This window comes from Clytia hemisphaerica, unplaced genomic scaffold (genome assembly GCF_902728285.1).
Source record: "Clytia hemisphaerica strain Z4C2 unplaced genomic scaffold, Clytia hemisphaerica genome assembly, whole genome shotgun sequence".
In the NCBI taxonomy this organism is placed as follows: domain Eukaryota; kingdom Metazoa; phylum Cnidaria; class Hydrozoa; order Leptothecata; family Clytiidae; genus Clytia; species Clytia hemisphaerica.
Window position 1 is genome coordinate 542,489 of NW_027103708.1, and position 20,556 is coordinate 563,044.

General features: G+C 36.4%; 2 protein-coding genes across 2 annotated transcripts; one reads left to right on the forward strand and one right to left on the reverse strand.

The window, feature by feature from the left end:
* The first annotated feature begins 6,892 nt into the window (after positions 1-6,892).
* Positions 6,893-19,503, forward strand: LOC136804150 (ubiquitin thioesterase OTU1-like). The gene is made up of 8 exons (XM_067060886.1): positions 6,893-7,071; positions 7,998-8,124; positions 15,091-15,295; positions 16,551-16,592; positions 16,970-17,124; positions 17,824-17,910; positions 18,489-18,652; positions 19,294-19,503. Exons 1-8 carry the CDS (start codon positions 7,057-7,059, stop codon positions 19,420-19,422), a joined length of 924 nt encoding a protein of 307 aa, XP_066916987.1. The 5' UTR covers positions 6,893-7,056; the 3' UTR covers positions 19,423-19,503.
* LOC136804154 (myosin-2 heavy chain-like) lies at positions 9,928-13,734 on the reverse strand. Its single transcript, XM_067060888.1, has 2 exons — positions 12,757-13,734; positions 9,928-11,070 (listed from the first exon to the last, which is right to left on the reverse strand). Exons 1-2 carry the CDS (start codon positions 13,732-13,734, stop codon positions 9,928-9,930), a joined length of 2,121 nt encoding a protein of 706 aa, XP_066916989.1.
* Positions 19,504-20,556: the final 1,053 nt, after the last annotated feature.

Genomic DNA, 20,556 nt, shown 5'->3' on the forward strand with positions numbered 1-20,556 from the left:
TTTAAAGTTTTTTTTTCCTTCCATGTCCTAATAAAGGTTTCCCTGGTAAAAGTGTTCCCGTAGTGATTCTTTGCATTGAAAGTTTGTTGTCTCAGCTACATCTTGGATAGCAAGACACCATGTTGTTAGTAGTCCATTTACTCTAGTGTCAACAACAACAGTCGATAGTTCTTCTCTTGACCACCCCATCCTGCCACGAATATACTTCCTTTGTTTTCCTTCATGGACTTAGGTTTTTGTTGTTTTCACCAAAAGCTGTGAACAAAATATCATGTTTCCATAATAAAGTAAATAAGACGTAATCATTATTTTTAGATACTTAAAATACTTACTTACGTTCGTTTAAATTTGTCTGTTCCATTGATCAACATTTCGATTGTTTGTTGACCAAATTTTTCCAAATGACGAACTGTTCCATTCATACCAGCCTAATGAAGAACGTTCCAACCTTCATCATCCACGAGTGAAACATCCTGTTGATATTCCATCAAGTGAGCGAAAACGTTGCCATTAACAATATATTTGTATTAGGGAATTTATTTCCAAAGTCCTTTAGGAACGAATGAATTATCAGGCTTTTCTGATTTATAATTTCCATTATTTTCTTGTACGACGACAAAAATGTACTGTTGTGAAGATTAGAACCGGTTACTTAAAATATGAAATCAACAAATATGTATCATAACAAAAATCGAATCTGGTCTAAAATCACATGATAGAACTTTTGGCCATCACTTTAGACAATCTTGAAAAATTTAGTTTCGTTATCAGTTTTTCGCAGAAAGTTTGCTGAATTATGTCCCATAGTGATTCTTTTCTATTGACTGTATTGGAAGTTTGCCATGTTGTTAGTAGTCCATTTTTTTGTCCAATTATAATGATTAATTGCCAGGAGAGCATTGCACAAAACAGATAAAAGCTAAGGAACATTAAAAATCATTTATTTGCTCTTATTGTAAACCTATGATATCAAAGGCTTTCGGGGGTAGCCCCTCCATACCCATCAGAGCAACATAACAAAATCAAATATAAATAAATAAATAAGTAAATAAATGAATAATAATGAAATAAATGAATAAATAAACAATAACGAAATAATGTCTTCAATGACCATTTGTTTGGTAAAGAGAATGTACTGTCCAAAAGTTTGGTTCGCAACATTCTAGTGTTCATTTGGCCGACTGAACATGGTGTCAACAACAACAAGGTCAAATTGCACTCCATTAATCGGTGGAAGTTCTTGACATGTTTCTCTTGCATTTTTAAAAGTCTCTTCCTCTGATGTGAAGAAATACGCTGAAGTGGCTTACAACAGTCGCTCTTTGAAGTGAATTTTCTCGAGTTCTATGAACTTTTAGATAATGAATCTTTTTGCATTAGAAAGGGGAAGGATAAACTTAAAATTTGAGGGGTTATTTATTAAATTAAGTCAACTTGATTAAAAGTTATGACCTAAATGCTAAAACATCACTTTTCAAAAAAAGTCTAAAAAAGACGAAAAAGAGGGGATTAAATTCATTCTAAGACAAAGACACAAAAGGTTTTTTATTCATCAGGAAATGTATTTCCATTTTTTCCAAAGCACTTATTTACACGATTAATCATTCCTGCAAAAGCATTTTGAACCATTTGAGGGTCGAGGTTAGCTGCAACATTTCTAATTGAAGCTTTCAATTGATTAAGGGTCTGAGGTTGCAAATTTTGGGGTTGTTCCCAGATCTGCGGTTTCATGTAAGCCCATAAAAAGAAATCACATATAGTGAGATCAGGCGATCTTGGGGGCCACTCAACATCTCCTCTATTGCTGACCACCTTTCTGGGAAACTGACCACGAAGATAGCGAAGTGAAGCGTTGCTTGTGTGGGGAGTTGCTCCGTCTTAAATCCACCAAGACGTTGCCTTATTGATCCCAAGCCTCACAAAGTCTTGTTGAATGACATTATAACACACGATTCTCATATATTCCCTTGTATCCAACCTCCCCTGAACAAAATGTGGACCCAACACTAATCCATTTCCTGTTAAGCCCATCCAAACCATCACCTGATCCGCCCCTTGCTCAAATTCCACATAGTGGTCATCGGGATGCCATTGACCATGTTCAGAATAGTAAATAACATTACGAGTATTCACATCAGAGTTCATGCTGAAAGTTGCCTCGTCAGAAATGATCAAATTTGATAAAAAATTTGCATTATTCATTTCTGAACCAGTTGCAAAAGGTTAATCTTCTTGCTGGATCTTGATTTTTTAGTTTTTACTTCTTTACCAACACATAAGGATGAAATTTTATTTCCTTGACGATTCGATTGAAAGTGGATCGAGTAAGGTTGACCCCGTTCCTTCGACATGAACGACGACCATTTTGCTGTAAAGATCTTCTAACCATATTCTTGTTCGCCTGTGTCATCACAGTGGGCCTTCTGCCACTTCGACCTTTGTTGAGGTTGTGGCAAGTTCCTTCTCTACCAAATTTTCGAAAGTTTTTGAGTATGGCTTCTCTTGTCGGAGGAGGAACATTGGGCCATTGGTTAGGCCATCGTCTCAGTACTTTTGCGGCATTATTTATGCGTGCAAACTCAATACACACCCAAGTTTTTTGAGGAATAGTTAGGCGAGGCATTTTTCTCAACACACTTGATACAAGCTTTTTCCTTCTCACTCTCAACAATGTGTACAAAAAAAGCTTTGAAAACTCTTGGTAAGATTTTGATGAATGTTTGGATCTCGTGCCCCTTGATTATGCCCATGGGAGCTCGTTAAATTAGACAAAGAAAAGAAAAGGAATTAACAATAAAATAAAGACACCTTAAAGAACTGTATGGAAAAAACTTTGAGCGTAAATAAATTGGCAACAGAAGTGCTTTCTTTATGATGATTTGATCTCCTCTTTTTTCGTCTTTTTTTGACTTTTTTGAAAAGTGATGTTTTAGCATTTAGGCTATAACTTTTGATCAAATTGACTTAATTTAATAAATGACCCCTCAAAATTTAAGTTTATCCTTCCTCTTTCCAATGCAAAAAGATTCATTATTTAAAAGTTCATAGAACTCGAGAAAATTCACTTCAAAGGGCGGAACTTTTTTTCTGGGACACCCGGCACTTCCTTTGTTTTCCTTCATGGACTTAGGTTTTTTGTTGTTTTCACCATTGACACCAAAAGCTGTGAACAAAATATTATGTTTCCATAATAAAGTAAATAAGACGTAATGTAACCATTATTTTTTAAATACTTAAAATACTTACTTACGTTCGTTTAAATTTGTCTGTTCCATTGATCAACATTTCGATTGTTTGTTGACCAAATTTTTCCAAATGACGAACTGTTCCATTCATACCAACCCAATGAAGAACGTTCCAACCTTCATCATCCACGAGTGAAACATCCTGATAATATTCCATCAAGTGAACGAAAACGTTGCCGTTAACAATATATTTGTATTAGGGAATTTATTTTCAAAGTCTTTTAGGAACGAATGAATTGTCAGGCTTTTTTTATTTACAATTTCCATTATTTTCTTGTACGACGACAAAAATGTACTGTTGTGAAGATTAGAACCGGTTACTTAAAATATGAAATCAACAAATATGTATCATAACAAATATGTATCATAACAAATGAAAATCACATGATAGAACTTTTGGCCATCACTTCAGACAATCTTGAAAGGTTTAGTTTCTTTTTCAGTTTTTGCAGAAAGTTTGCTGAATTATGTCCCGTAGTGATTCTTTTCTATTGACAGTATTGGAAGTTCGTTGTCTCAGCTACATCTTGGATAGCAGCCCGCCATGTTGTTAGTAGTCCATTTTTTTGTCCAATTATAATGATTAATTGCCAGGAGAGCATTGCACAAAACAGATAAAAGCTAAGAAACATTAAAACATATTTATTTGCTCTTATTACAAACCTATGATGCTAAAGGCTTTCGGGGGTAGCCCCTCCATACCCATCAGAGCAACACAACAAAATCGCAAACAAATAAATAAATAAATAAATAAATAATAATGAAATAAATGAATAAATTAATAAATAAACAATAACGAAATATTGTCTTCAATGACCATTTGTTTGGTAAAGAGAATGTACTGTCCAAAAGTTTTGTTCGCAACATTCTAGTGTTTATTTGGCCGACTGAACGTAGTGTCAACAACAACAAGATCAAATTGCACTCCATTGAACGGTGGAAGTGCTTGACATGTTTCTCTTGCATCTATAAAAGTCTGCTCCTGTGATGTGAAGTAGTACGCTGAAGTGGCTGAAAACAAAAATAACAAATTAAATTTCCTCATTATTTTGTTTTTCTCAGTTGCCTTTTTTTTGGCACGTGATTTCTTGACACGTGTATTTGTTTCAATTTTCTGTACTGTATTCAGATATTTAATCGGTGGAAGTTCTTGACATGTTTCTCTTGCATCTGTAAAAGTCTCTATCTCTCTGTCACTGTCTCTGTATCTGTCACTGTCTCTGTCGCTGTCTCTGTCTCTGTATTGTTTCGACAACATCCACAAGAGTGAGATTTTCCATTCCGTTTTTCTTGTTCCGTCAACAATATATTTGTATTAGAGAATTTCTTCCCAAAGTCCTTTAGGAACGAATGAATTGTCAGGCTTTTTTTATATACAATTTCCATTATTTTCTTGTACGACGACAAAAATGTACTGTTGTGAAGATCAACATTTCGATTGTTTGTTGACCAAACTTTTCCAAATGACGAACTGTTCCATTCATACCAACCCAATGAAGAACGTTCCAACCTTCATCATCCACGAGTGAAACATCCTGATGATATTCCATCAAGTGAACGAAAACGTTGCTGTTAACAATATATTTGTATTAGGGAATTTCTTTTCAAAGTCTTTTAGGAACGATTTAATTATCAGGCTTTTCTGATTTACAATTTCCATTATTTTCTTGTACGACGACAAAAATGTACTGTTGTGAAGATTAGAACCGGTTACTTAAAATATGAAATCAACAAATATGTATCATAACAAAAATCGAATCTGGTCTAAAATCACACGAATGAACTTTTGGCCATCACTTCAGACAACCTTGAACAATTTAGTTTCGTTTTCAGTTTTTTTTGCAGAAGGTTTGCTGAATTTGCTGAATTCTTCACTTCTCCTGTTTTTTTTTTCTAATCGATGTTTTGTTTATGTTCCACCTAATACGTCGACCCAGTTGAACTTACTTTCCTTAAAATAAATAGAAAGATTTCTTGATCAACCAGGATTTCCAAACAGAGTAACTAAGGGACGCAGAAAAGGGAGATTCAATCGAACACTATGAATTGTACAAAACTGGTCAGAAATAAAGGTTCAAACGTTCTAACAAGAAAATTATAATTGCTAAATACGAGTAATATTCTGAACTTGAAACATACCTCTAATAGGATCACCCTAAGGGCTTAGCTTTTAACCCACATTTATTTCAAATAAGATATTGCATCAGTTTATGCTATAAGTAAAACTAAGGGATAAAATCCAGAAGGTGGTTTTCTTGGATATACGACAACATAGGGTATAAAATTTAGAATTTTCTCTAACGTTAAGATTTTAGCCTGTGAATGCCTCTAATTCTCGAACCTTGGACAAATCTTTCATTTTTGCACTGCTACTATCCTTCCCACTACTAATTTTAAACGGACAACGTAAATATCGACAGTATGATTTTCGTTCATTTCTCTTTAAACACGCAAAGTTCTCGTCCAAACATCAAAAACCTCAATCACACTATGAATAAAGCGATAAATTGACAGTTTTGCGCCAGCCATTACAGAACAAAAAACGTAAAAAAGCGCATAGTTTGATTGCACTTTTTGACGACTTCCAAACCCTTTCTAAATTCAGAATGAACGTTATAGTCTTACCTATGATCATAAGGTTTCAGCCCTTCCCTCGACCATATCTTGACGTATTCAAAACCAAGTTTGGAAATATTTTTTGCGAAATGTCGTTGTGTCAATATTCAACCCCGGTCTTCAATGCCTTCTTTCTAATCCTTAAGTTAAAATCCTCCAGCGCTTTTAATCGAGTTGCTTGTTTTAGACAAAAACTTTCTTTTTGAACAATCCAATGTATACAAAATTTGGACATGACGAAAGTTTCCCTGCCTGGAAAAATGTTACTCTTCTTCGCCTATTTCATATAGTTGAATATCTGGGGATAAATTTGTTTTTGTTTATTTTCTAGGGAGTTTTCTTAGGAAATTTTCTAGTTCTGTATATGTTTTTTACTGAAAAGTTAAAGAAAAAATATATTGTTTTTAAGGACGTTAGATACTCTTTGGTAGCAATAGTATGTTGTACCAATTTTTCTAGAACATGTTCAGACCAATAATTCTTTTTTATATACAGTTTTAAATTAGAAAAACGATTGTACCGCTATTGAAATGAAATTCACAATATAAATTTAACAGTCTCTTGTCATTGTTTTCTCTTATTCGTTCGGCTAATAAATAAACTTTCTCGTTCACAGGGAAACATTCCCGGCGCATTTTGGGGACCTTTCCACTCTTTCTATTTCGGGCATACCTTTTGTTGCGTACATATACAGAGACAATCTCTGATTCGAACTCGAACGCGGAATCTTCGGATTACAGAGAGATTCAGATTATTGAAAGTGCTTGATGAGCGTTTGCCCTCGACGGGGAATGGAAATAAGTTCGGATAACAGAAAGATTCGAATAATAGAAGTTCGAATAAGCGAGAGTCTACTGTATTTGCTGTTGATACTTTTGTTGGTTTTTTGAGTCTCTCAATCATCCAATTCGGGAGCAGTGGCTCGTCCGGAATAGAATAATTAGAACAATAGCACTATAGTTATTTTTTTTCGAACACCCTGTGTTATCTTTTTGCCTTTTCATCACTTACAATTGTTTTACCTTTATATCGTTTCAGTGAAGATACAAAAAAAACATATTAAAAATGACAAAAAAATAACTAAACAATTAACAACAATGTTGGACTGAAGCTGAGACCATGTGAATTAATTCATAACGAAGAAAACCATAATAATACCTATATCGTGATCAAATCTTGAAATTGAACGTTCGAAATGGCTAAACCTTTGGTAAGTTGATACAGTTGATTCTCGCTAATTCGAACTCGCCGGGAAATCTCCTTTGTTCGAATTACAGAGAGATTCGAATTATAGAAAGTACTTGGTGAGCGTTTGCCCTCAACGGGGAATGGAAATAAGTTCGAATAACAGAAGTTCGAATTATATAAGTTCGAATAAGCGAGAGTCTACTGTATTTGCTGTTGATACTTTTGATGGGTTTTTGAGTCTCTCAATCATCCAATTTGGAAATCCGACGATTCACCATTTCTCTCACACTGTTTGAATCTGCGCTCCTGTAGGGATAATAATTCGGGAGCAGTGGCTCGTCCGGCAGTGTGGAAAGAAAAAGGCCAAGTTGTCTAATGTTGACAATGTTTTCATTACATAGTAAGAGTCTCTTTAACTCGAAACTCTTTAATTCGATGTCTCCTTAAGTTGAACAACTATTCAGTCAAAAATGCCTTATAAACCTTACTCCATAACTCGAAATTTCCTTAACTCGAACAAATTTGTGCGTGTATGAGTTATGGAGACAACTGTATTTCATTTATTCATTCATTCGTTCATGCAGTCAGTCTTGTATTTTTTCCTAACCTTCTAATCTGTTTCTTTCGCTGACTTGCTCTCTCATTTACTTACCTTACAGCTGTGTTTCCATCGAGCTTACTTTCCGCGCGGGATGAACCCATGCGAACTGCATATGCGCAGTGTGTTATTTTCCATCGCCATCTGAGATGTACAACTCGCGCAAATAAAATGTAAAACCGAAACAGAGACAATCAAAGCAAAGTGAAGTCATTGACAGCGCTATGCTTAAAATAGAACAATGGAATAGTTTCCAGCGTGACTCAGCTCAAGAAGGGCTCATCCCGCGCGGAAAGTAAACTCAATGGAAAATCAGCTTTACAATCTTTGTTCACCTCTTCAATCCACAGAATTTGAGATGTCAATTTGGAAGTGGACAACGGCAACCCATCAAGGGCTTAAAAGAAGAATCGACACTGGACGAGTTACAAGCTCTCATCTTCAGCATTACTCAAATACAACCTGACAAACAATGCAGTACGTTTTCAACTTTCTCCTCTTCTTGTTGCAGTAATTTTTCACAGTATTCATGTACTTATCAGCGCCATTCAGTTTACTTTTCATTCACTCCGATAAGATCTATTATTTATTGATGCTCGTTTTGCACGTTGGGCTTGAACCCACTCTTCAGATAAGGAGTCAATCGCACTTCCTCTTCCAAACAATTTCCTGCCTTTTGAATATATTGATATACTTTCAGTCTGTTCCTCTAAAGAATCCTGCATTGTAACACGCATGTGTATTTTTTCGTTCTTTAAAACCATATGTAGTTAATTCCCGTGATAATCAAAGAGGAATGAATACGTAGGAGTGGTACAGTCACTTTCGGTCAGGGTTGTGGATGACGGCAATCGTCGTTTTTTATGAAATTTGTCGCGTTCTTTTTTTTTACAAAAACGTCAAAAAGTTTTTGCTCATGTCCCGCGAAAGTGGAGACCGGCCCTAACAGGCCATCCAACGAATTTCGAATATCAATGCACGTGAAAATCATCTGTTCCTATTCTTGATAATGTTCTTCATAATCAAGAAGATGAACGGTTGATTTTTCGGAGGAGACATTTTTGCTGGTATACATATATTGCCGCCCGACTTTCGGAATTTTCTTGCCGCGCTGAATTTAATAGAAGGTGATTTTTTTCTAGTGAGTACCTCACTAAAAACTGGGATTTTTCATTCCGTTTCTTAACGAGTTACACTTTGAAACCATGTTCACACGCTACGGTCTGAATGAAGCGATTCTATTGGTTAGAAGATACATAAAAGTGAATTTAACCAATTAATGGCTTCATTTCGTTTCGGAGCGAAACGGAACCGTAGCGTGTGAACATGCGTCTGAATGATTTTCTGGAAAAAAGAAGCCTTTCAAGTGTCTGACGCAAATTCGATTTTTTCCCTACTGCAAGAGTGACATAAAAAAATCGAATGCTTGGAGCCTAAAAACCTGGGGAATGTACCTTACAGTGACTTTCTTCTCAAAAAACTATGAATAAGGATTTAGTCACCTTTTTGGTTGGTATTTTACAGACCAGTTCTAGAATGACGTATTGGCTGATTTACATAATAGATATAGATGGGATTTTAGCCTCATTGCAATTTGGTACTTTGTTTGGTCTGTATATAACACTTAAGTTGCCCTCCGGAACTGAGGATCAACTGTAGGACCAGATGCAGTATCTTATGGACAAATTAATTTTACAAAAATTTCGACTGCAAGCTTGTAGCATTTTTTTTAAATATTATATACCTTATCGGGGAAAACTTCGTCGGGGAAAAATATTCGTCACTTGCTGGCAGTTGGTAAACGCATTAAGGCTGGGGAAAATTTTCGTCGGGGAAAAATATTCGTCACTTGGCCAAAATTTCGTCACTTTTCCCCGACAAAGTTTTCCCGGATAAGGTATATGTAAGCTCAAAATGACAAGTTTAGGGCGGTCTGTAAAATACACTTAAATAGTCGGGTGACAACTATATTTCAAGTGTTGCTAGATGTGAAAAATCTTCAAGTGAAATAAAACTGGATTCTGATTCTTTTATTGGAAGTGTGAAAAATTGATGACGTCAATGACAGCAACGACGTCATTCATAATGTTCATTCAGGTTCAATGATTTTAAGGAAGCTCAAACATTTGACTTATCACCAGCTTTTATCCTTGTGAGATTTAACATCTTTTAAGGTAAAAAGCTGGTTATAAACTTATGTTGGTCAATGAAATGATTTGTTCAAATTTTTTATCCATTTATTTCTTGCAGATACATCGTTTATTAACTGTTTTGTAATTATTAAAACTCTTCCGTACGTCCCTGGCTATGTGCTGTATGCTCGCGATAGAACTGTTCTGTACGGCGATTCTCAAAATATCGTCCGCAAGCGAGCGTGCGTTTTAAGCGGACACTCCATTTGCGATTACGTAACTCTTCTTCGAGTTTTCCTTTATAATGTATTTCCATTGCAACCAAATCGTTATGGAAACGACGTTCCATCGTTTTGATTTTATCTTCCAATTTGGTCACGTGATCATCTTTCGCCTTACAATCCAAAGTCATTGCCCGTATTTTCAATTTATACTTATTAATCTCCACCTCGTTTGCCGCATTCAACGCCCTAATCTCCGCCTCAGCTTTAATCTTTAACTCCGCCAATACGATTTCAGTCTCCAACTTCTCGCTCTCGACGGCCCTCAGATGGTGTGATGTTCTTTCTACGGCCGATCTTGTTTTTCGAATTTTCACTGTCAGCTTTTTTTTATCAGCCTCCTTGCACGTTTGTAAAACTTTCTTAGATAAACGTAATCGTCGAATTGTAGCCATCAATTCCGCATTCTCTTTCCTAACCAACTGTATGTCTTTTTCATATTTCAATTTTGTGGCCAGTAGAACTTTCTTTGGATCATTCTTTTTTGCTTTCTGATGTTTTACCAAGGATGATTTTGTGCTTAGAAGGTGTGTACTAGATGTAGGGCTTCCTCGCTTTGAGTTAATTTTTAGTGTCTTAGAAATTTCAATGAGGTCTTCACGAAGATTCGAGATATACAATAACACTTTTTGCATCTCTGCAGGAAAAAGTTTGAAATCATCAGAAAGAGTTAACGCGGTTAAGTGCTCCTTCCAATGATTCGACATCTCTGTTTTCTTGTTCACTTGCGTCTCAGAACTTCCATCCTGGTCATTCGAAGATGCTAAATGAACACCGAAGGTTGTGGCAACACCAAGGCCTCGTTCAGCTTTTCTCTTTTTGATACACCTCTCGTCGTGTTTATTAATTCTAGCAATGAGATCTATAAGCGCTGGTGTGACGACTTTGTATTTTTCGATAGTAGCTTTATTTGAATAATCTCCGTATAGAAGATATTCTTTAATTTGTGCTTTTATAATGTCTGTATCCATCGAGAGAATCTTGAAAACAGCATTGCTTTGGTTATCGTTCTGCAAATAGAAACAAGAAAAATAAAGTCATCTCGTGTTTATCGTTGGTGAATATCGCTGACCTTTAATACAACTTTTCAATCGTAGTCGCGCGGTCCCCCTAAACTCGACCCAATCCTTTTTTGACACCTTTTTCTATTGTCTATATATACGAAAAAAGGACTGGGACGGTTTTAGTGGGATAAAGCGGACAGAAAAATGCCCGCGCGGAAATTGGCGACTACCGTCGAAAAGGTGTATATGTACTCTGGACACAGTTTCTCGATCTCGATCTCGCCCAAACAAAATCTTTGATTGGAGTTTTTTGAAAGTGGAACCCTAATTGTACCACTACTCAATATGGTATAAAAACATTTTTGAACGTAAAATTTCATTGAATTATAAATTGACCCACGTCGAGTAGTGCTACTATTAGAGTACAGTAAAACCTCCAATTAACAAACCCTCTAAAAGGCGGACACCTCTCATTAGCGGCAATTCTATTTTCCCCGGCCATTTCCTATAGTCAAATTCTCATAAAAAAGTTTCCAAAAGGCGGACCCTCAATTAGCGGACAAAATTCTTTGCACGAAACGGCAGAAACCCTACTTTTTCCTCTCTAATTAGCGGACATCGACGGTAAACTGGTCACAGACTTTAAAAAATTAGACAGGGTTGATTTATCCAAACTTTTTATTGCTTAAACACTTCAAAGTTTCATTGAACAAATCGCTTATAGACGTTTGGAGCGCTCCCTTTTATCCATTCGGTAAATTTGTTTACGTCATAAAAATGATAAATTACAGGGACCTCAAGACTACTGTGGTTCATAAAACTAAATTGTTGCATTTGAATGATCATTCTCTTGTTCTTCCATGTCCTAGTGTCTCTAGAAAAGCACTTCGGATCAAAATTTTACATACTTTATCCCTTGATAGTACCAAAATTGGAGCACAGAATTGAAAAGTTTCTAAAAGGCGGACACTTCTAATTAGCGGACACTAACCCTATTCCCCGATGGTGTCCGCTAATTAGAGGTTCCATTGTATCACTTTTCTAAGAACTCCAATCAAAGATGAAGGATAAAGCTTGGTCAAGGGTTTATAAAGGTCAGTGGTGAATACCTACCTACTGAGGAATTGAATTCGAAATACCCCTGGTGAACACTTGAAAAATTAAATTGATTTGTGATTTTCGTAATAAAACCTTTAAGACATAAAGACTGATATGGGATAGCAGTTCACGATTTACAATATCTTTGTGAGTTCGCTTTTCATGGAGATATTGGTAGTAATCTAGTCTAGGAACGTGGGCCACCCGGGTCAGCTATTTTTGAGTTTGACCTTTTGACCAAGCAGGGGTTCGAATAGTCTGTACCAGAGCGTATCTCATAACGTTTATCGCTTCGCAGTACACTCTGTGCGCATTGTCTGTTTGATATCAAGATTCCCGTACGGAGACCTCTGCGACGAAGTATGATTTTAAATAGTAACACTTCTCTCATCGTCTCCCCTCTCTCGCCAACACTCCATCGAAGCGGTCGGTTTGAAAAATCTCAAATCAGAAAAGAGAATGACAACAGACTCTCTACGGCAATGAATTTTGAAATTAGTCGTAGATATCGGGTCTGTGTACAGACTAGGGTTCGAACTGGGTACTCATTTTAAGGTGCTAGTCTACTAAGGCATCAAACTAGAATATTACTACCTTCAGAGATGCTTCACTATCCACAATGGGCGCTGCATGAACCCTAAGAACAAGCTCTCTATCTTCGCTTGGTTTTTGTTGCATCTCATCATCTTCTTCTCCAATCACTTGGTGAATATGGGGCCTTAACCCCGACTCTTGTTTCAATGTGTCCAGGGTTTCATCAGTCTCAGTTGCTTTGATTGTAGCTTGAGATGTTTGACTATCATTTTTTGGATCTAGAAGAGTGCTAGTTGATTGAAGTGACTCGTTAGCTATTTGTGTGTCACTAGCTTTATGTGACTCACTGGTGTCATTTGACTCGTGAGCTTCGTATATCTCATTAACATCACGTGATCGAAGCGACTCGTTAGCTATATGTGACTCAGTAACTTCATTTTGACCCAGTTCTTCCGGTTCCCAGTTCTTTGAGCCTTCTCCCTGCAGCACGTTGAGAATTTTATCAGTTTTTATTTTGTGGTCAATTTCATAAGTTTCACTAGTCATGATAGGTTCTGGCGGTGGTAGAACTAAACTTGTCTCCTCGATAAGGGCGCCTTCATCAAGAGATAAACCGGTTGATTGGGCGGTAACACACTCAGCACCGCCCTCAAGTGGTTCATTATTAGTCTCATCTGCAAAGTCGGCAGGTGGTGGTAACACATGATTAGTTATACCTTGAAACAACGTCTCGATTCCCGATGGTGTTAATGTGATCATCGGGTTGGTTAATCGGTGTCGTGATTGACTGTCACTTCTACGAATCGTACGAGTGCCATCATCAACATGAGGTATCGGTAGGTTTTCTATATGCTGATCAGGGTGAGCGTCTACATCTGTCAGGTGGTAATGTACGGTGCTATCATTCGGGAGATCAGTTTGTCCGGGGTCAGTAACACTTGATTCGGTATGATCGACTGTGTTTTGATTATTTGCCGTGCGTTCTCGAATGTCGTTGGTTTCTGCACCGAGTATTCTTTCATCCTGTACGTCAGCCATTTTTGTTTGAAATAAATTTTGTTTGTAACAGCAAAAACTATCTGGCTGGTTCTTTCATAAGAAAGTATTTTTTGAAGAATTTCGTTTTTCTTTTTTTTGAACCTCTTAAACTTTTCTAACGTCAAATAATCTTTTGTGTGATGTTTATGATGACGTCAGTTTTTACAAATGTTACTTTTGACCTTCCGCTTGGGATTGATGTTTTTTCTAGACGATGTTATCGTACGTTACAGTGATAGTAAAGGCGGGAAAATATGGCGGTATGGCGTTGTTATGGCGGTATACGAAAAAAGCGGCGGGAGAGTTTCGAAGAAGACTGGCAAACTCTACCGCTGTAAACTCTTTTCGGCAAAAAAACCTGTTTGCGAATTTCCTTCGGCTTTGGGCTTATTTCTTAGTTAGCGATTTGTCTTAGACTATAGCATAGTCTATGTTTTTCATGATTTCATGATCCAAATGTATTCCGTATTCCATATTTTTTGAAACGACTAAAGACATTTGACAATTTGGCTTTAAGCTAGAACTTAATCTTCCTAAATGTAGCCTGGGGTCCACTTAAAGCTTCTTTTGGCGCGATCAAGTCGGCCGGTAGTAGAGTTGACGCTCTCTAATTCGATCTTTAAGGGGAATTGGATTTTCATCGAATAGGGGAGCTTATCTAATAAGGAAGCGTCGTTTATGAGAGAGTTTTTTGTTGACGGGGACTTTAAATTTCATCGAATAAGGGAGCCTATCACATAGTAGAACGTCGAATTAGAGAACGTCAACTGTGTATGGTAATATGCCTTTGCTAAGATGGACTGTAAAACATTCTAAATGTAGCTCTTGATGTAGTAAAAGATGGCAAGCGTATAGACGGTTGCAGCAAATAAAACGAAGGTGTGAATAACGTCAGATATCCCAAAGATTATCAGGGAAGCTTATATTTATGTACGAGGTGGGACAATGTAAAGGTGGTATAAGTCTTATGTATCTTGTGAATTTCGTCACATAAAGCAGGGGGTGTGCTTAGAGCTCACAGATATATTACATAAAACACTAGATAGAGCTACTCTGTATTTCCCAAGCAACAGCAGGTGAAGTAAAATATTGCACCAACTTTGCTGAAAGTAGGTCACAGTAGAAAACTTGAATTTCACTGTTGAAACTTTTTGACACTGTAATGACTTCAAAATTTCAAGGATCTCGCAAGCTAAATTGTGACGTCACTTTATTCAAGATGGCGAATTATTTGGCTTCAAAATAGGATAGGAAAAGTTCTATCCAGTGTTTTATGTAAGATATCTGTGATAGAGCCCCCTGTATAAAACAAAATAATTATCAGCCAAATAAAACTAATATTGTTTACGCTTTCAGTTAAAAGTGGCTACCCGCCAAAAGCATTGAACTTATCCGGCGCCGAAACGAACACTTTGAAAACGGTTGGCTTGAGGTCAGGTGATACCCTCATTATTGAAGAATTGAAGGACGGTGTAAATGGCGGTGTTCAATCTCAACCGCCCACGCAAGCTGCCGCTGTATCGGTGCCGCCGCCACGCCCAATACGTAAAATGGTCAGAAAGTAAGTTTTGGGACCTACCCCGGTGGAGGTCCTATAAATTCACCTCTGATTTTTTGCTCAAAGATGTGTAACTATAAACTCTCAAATGTGACAATGCCCGATTTTCGAAAAAAAAAAGATTTGGGCAAATTTGGGCCAAAAAACGGCTAAAATACGGGTTTTTTGGACTTTGTGAATAATTAAATCATTAATTTTTTCTGACTTTTTGCCTGAAAGTAGGGTACCATCATAGGTAAAAGATGGCTCAAGCAGATTTTTGCAAAAAAATTTTGTTGGCTCAAAAAACGCATGTTTATCTATAAGAATCACTATTAATAAGCATACATCAATGTTCTTAGTCCAATTACTCAATTTTTTTATGAGATAGATGTTTTTTTGCTCATGAGGGCTTTACTTTTGAAGAATATGTGTGTTTAGACATGAAATTTTGGTTGCTTGGCGTGTTTTTATAGAGAAACTGGCCAAATTCGATATTTTTTTATAAGCACATTATCAATTACTTAGGTATTAGGTATGATTTTTTGCACAAAGATGCATAACTATAAACCCTCGAATGTGACGGAGCCCAATTTTCGAAAAAAAATGTTTTTGGGTAAAGTTAGGCCAAAAAACGGCTAAAAAACGGGTTTTTTGGACTTTGTGAAATATTGGATCATTGTTTTTTTCAGATTTTTTTGAATGAAAGTAGGTTAAAGATGGCTCAAGCAGATTTTTGTAAAAAAATAAATTTTCAGCTCAAAAAACGCATCTTTATCTATAAGAATCACCATTAATAAGCATACATCAATATTCTTAGCCAAATTACTAAATTTTTTGATGAGATAGATGTTTTTTTGCTCACGAAGTCTTGAATATGAAAGAATTTTTCAAGAGCATGAAATTTCGGTTTCTAAACGTTTTTTTATAAGAAACAAACGACTAATTTTAATAGATTGTCACTATTTGTGTTCTGAATGATTGTTTAACGGTCATGCTCACGTAGTTATCAATTATATATGTGTTAAATGCATAACCAGGTAGGTCCATATAAAAGTATCACTTGTTATCATCCAGTTACGCATTTTGGCACTGTGCGCTCGAATTGTTCAATAATTGTTCCATAAGGGATAGACTCATCTGTGGAAGTTTTCGTCAAACTTGCTACGACCAAACATTTTGAGCGAAACACTCTAACCCCTAGAACTCAAAATAGATACCATTATGTTTCGGTGTCTAAGTGGAAATTATCGATTTTGACTGAATTTATCTATTTCAGGATTGTACCGGCCGACAATTCGTGTTTGTTTGCAAGCATCAGGTAAGCCGGATGATATATTTCCGATACCATCCAGATTTTTAGGTCTTTTAGTTTTGTAAATAAACTGGTGATATTCCATGCCCTCATGCAAACCAAATTTTTCTGCCATAATGCCAAGAACTATAAAATTATTTCAAAGTCCAAGTTAAACCCAAAGTCTCCTTCAGAGAGTTCATCTTAACATCTTCAAAAGTTTCCAGGGAAATCGTTTAAATCAGGAAAATAATCGGCTTTAGTATTGTAGAAGGCTTCGCAAATCATTTTGCAATTTCTAATTATCTCTAAAATTTAGAGATATACTGAAATCTAAATATCTGACTCTCAACCTTCTCCCAGACCATAGTTTCTCCTAACCCCTGGACTCTCTTAACCCATAGTTTTGTTGTGCTAAGTGACACCGCCTTCAAAGACGATTTAAGAATGTTAGCAGCCAACACGATAGCGAGTGACCCTACAACATATAACGATGCTTTCCTTGGCAAATCTAATTGGGAATATTGTGAATGGCTTACCAAGAAAGATCATTGGGGTGGTATGTTATTTCCCATTAATAAGCATTACAATTTCCTCTCTCTAATTCGATCTTCATGAGACCAAAATTTTTCTTCGAATAAGAGAAAGATTCGAATTACAGAGAGTAACTTAAACCACTTTCCCAACTGGTATAGAAATTCTATCGTTCCCGGATGAAAAAATCCCATAGGGGTGGTTTTGGAATGCAGTTTTTCTTTTGGTCTAATTTGTAGTTGGGCGGGGGTTCAACAGGGAATTTCGAGTGGGCGAGGGTCCAACAGGGAATTTCGAGTGGGGTGTTGGACCCTAACAGGGTCTGGGGAGTTTAATGGGCATGTTACTTAAAAGTAAGAGGTTGCACGTTTTTTTATTTTTAAGAAACACACTTTTAAGAAACATGAGGCTCAGAATGCCTAAAAACTAAGAAACATCTAAGAAACATGCTGAGACTGAAGGTGGGGAAAAGAACATTTTTTAATTCGGTTTTTTTAAGAACCTTTCAATCAAAACAAATGTTTTTTTTTTCTTTGCGTGAAAAATAGGCTGATTATGTCAAAAAGTTTAGAAACATGTAAGAATGTGTAAGGCTCAAAAGGCCGGTTTCTTAAGAAACATTGAGGCTGGTAAAACTAGTTTCTTAAAAAAAAAACGTGTATGTATGATTTTCTCCTGATTTTAATCATGTCAACATTTTTCTCATGTTTTCCATCTGCAACAGGTGCGATAGAACTGAACGTGTTTTCCCAACATTATCAGATGGAGATAAACGCTGTTGATGTGCAGAGTGGACGAATCGATCGTTTCGGTATGAATAAATGCATGCATTGATTTGAGAATATTAATATTTTGATTCATAATTCCATGTTGAGTTGTTTTTTTTCAGAACGGTAGCCCTCTAGATTTCTACCAGAATTTCAATAACCCGTTCTGCATAGCTTCATGAGGGTTGGGAGCATATTCTTGTCTCTCTGACGATAGCCGTAGATGGCATTCTTAGACGTTTGCACAGAATTGTTAAACAAAAGAAAGAAAAGTTTCTCCCTTCCGCACCGCACGCGCACAAATTTTGAGAAATTCTATTGTTAATTCTGCTTTGTCAGCATCGAGATGCACCTCCTTTCTTTTTCATATAGTAAAATATCTTTGAGCTAATTTCTGTCTGCTTTTAGAGGGTGAGAAAGTACAAATTTCAAAAAGAACGACAAATTTCACCATCCAAAACCCTGACTGAAAGTGACTGTACTACCCTTACGTATTCATTCCTTTATGTGACTTGCGGATAATAACGACTAACGGTTTATAAATACGCATGCGTTTTAACTTCATTTGAAAATGAAACAATAGAATGGGAAGTAAACACTTTCTCTGTGTGTTCATTCTCAGGCGAAGACAACAAATATCCGAATCGCGTGTTCGTCATGTATGATGGCATCCATTACGATCCGATGGGATTAGAAGAAAATGGGAAAATTGTTCAAACAGTCTTTCCAACTGATCAACCACAATACCAAGCACAAGCTCTCCAGGTCGCCAATGAACTGAAAAAGGTATACAGTATCTTGTTAGTATTATTCATTTCCCTCTAACACATATCAGCTTTCTCGGCTCATACAGTCTGTCTGGTGTGAAAAGGTAGAGCATTCGGTTACGGTGCGAAAGATCGAAAAAGGAGCCTTCGGGTCACACCCACATCTTATAAAAAGTACAAAAATGTAGTCACGTACAGTGTGTCCGGAGAAAAAAAGTGAACAATATTTATGCACATCAATATCCTTATGAAACGAATAGACAAAACATTAATCAATGGATAAAATAAAATGTTCTCAATTTTCCGATTTCTTCCGGGTACACTGTATGTATTAAGAATTCATGTGTCATTGGATTTTTGTTTCATCCATCTACGAAACACACATTTCAGACAAATTAAGTTAAAAGTTAAAACAATTCATTTTTTTTCCATTATAAATACCGCCATTATGAACTAAAAATTCCTAAAAAGAACCCAGTGAAAGGTAGCAGCCGGCGTGGCGACCTTTTTTTTCCGATGTGTTCTGAGAGCATACTTCAGCATATCTTCTACTGTTAGAAGGAATCATTCTGCAACAACTTGGATATGCAAGAACTTAACCTGTTTGTAGGCTCCTGGATTTTCTCATTCTCGTTTCTCTCTCTTCTCGCACACACACAGAATCGACAATTCACTGACCTGGCTGGTTTTACCTTACGGTGTATGATATGTAATACTCCTTTGAAAGGACAAACACAAGCTCAACAGCATGCCAAAGAAACTGGACATATGAATTTTGGTGAAGTTTAAATCACATCTCTTAAATGGAGTTTCCGTAAGCGTCCTAATTATTTATTGTATTTCTAAGTTTTTAAGTATTAATGCCATCATGGAGGTAATAAAAATATAGATGGAGAGTCAATGCCTTTTGTTCTATTCCGATTTATCATCGGAAGCAAACAGCTGTTTGGTTGCTTTGGGAATAAGATGATTAATTTTGGGTATACTCGTGGAAATATTTAAGATGAATGAAAAGACATTACATTTTTAACAAGTATATTGAAATATAATAGCCTCGTCATGAAAAATTGAAAAAAACTTCACATAATAAGCACAATAGTGAGGTTAAGTATCGATAGATGAATCACGACGGCGGACGAATTTTCTCTAGCCTTCGTTCACGCCACGGCACTTTTTTACAGGCTGATCGAAAAGCAAGCTAGACTTATCCCTTGTATTATATCCGCTTTGCTTTTAGAACGGAAAATCAAGCGGAAATTTGTTCTGGAAGCAAAGTTGATTTCATTGTGGGGATAAGTCTAATTCGTCCGTCGTCGTGATTTATCTATCGATACTTAACCTCACTAATACTCCAAACTTCTAGGGGAAGCTGCCCATAAAGCCATCGATAGATTTAAAAAAGAATTACGTGTTGTTACAATTAGGACGCTTGTATCGATCATTTTGTCAGAGTATGAAAACCGCTGCCCACTTAGACGTGAATATTTTAAAAAAAGAAACTTTCAATGACAATGTGATGCAACTCTCAATATTAACAAAATGCCAGCCCAAAAATCTGTCCTTATGAAATTAATTTACTTTTAGTCTTCAACATTAGTTGAAACTATTTCGAATCGCATTTTAACAAGGATTTTCGGTAAAATTAAGTTTTTCAAAATCAACCAAACAGTCTCTTTCTGTTCTTATAAATTAATAAATTGATGTTTTTTTCCTTCCAATGATGGTACATCAAAGAAAAGCCGCTTTGAATAGATCTATAAAAGATTTCAACGACCATTTAGATCATTACCGAGACGTTTTCTCTCCATCTATATCTTTATTACCTTCATGATGCCATGCACCATTGCAATGTCCTCTAAAACTACATCACAGAACCAACAGCTGATGGTTGAAAGGGACGTATTGACTGATTTTACGTCACTT

Bases quoted from the DNA above. Each gene is read 5' to 3' on its own strand.
- LOC136804150 (XM_067060886.1), top strand. The intron at 8,125-15,090 runs GTACGTTTTCAA...TTACGCTTTCAG, and splicing joins ACAACCTGACAAACAATGCA to TTAAAAGTGGCTACCCGCCA. The intron at 15,296-16,550 runs GTAAGTTTTGGG...TATCTATTTCAG, and splicing joins ATACGTAAAATGGTCAGAAA to GATTGTACCGGCCGACAATT.
- LOC136804154 (XM_067060888.1), bottom strand. From the start codon at position 13,734: ATGGCTGACGTACAGGATGAAAGAATACTCGGTGCAGAAACCAACGAC. The intron at 11,071-12,756 runs GTAGTAATATTC...TTCTATTTGCAG, and splicing joins ATAGTGAAGCATCTCTGAAG to AACGATAACCAAAGCAATGC.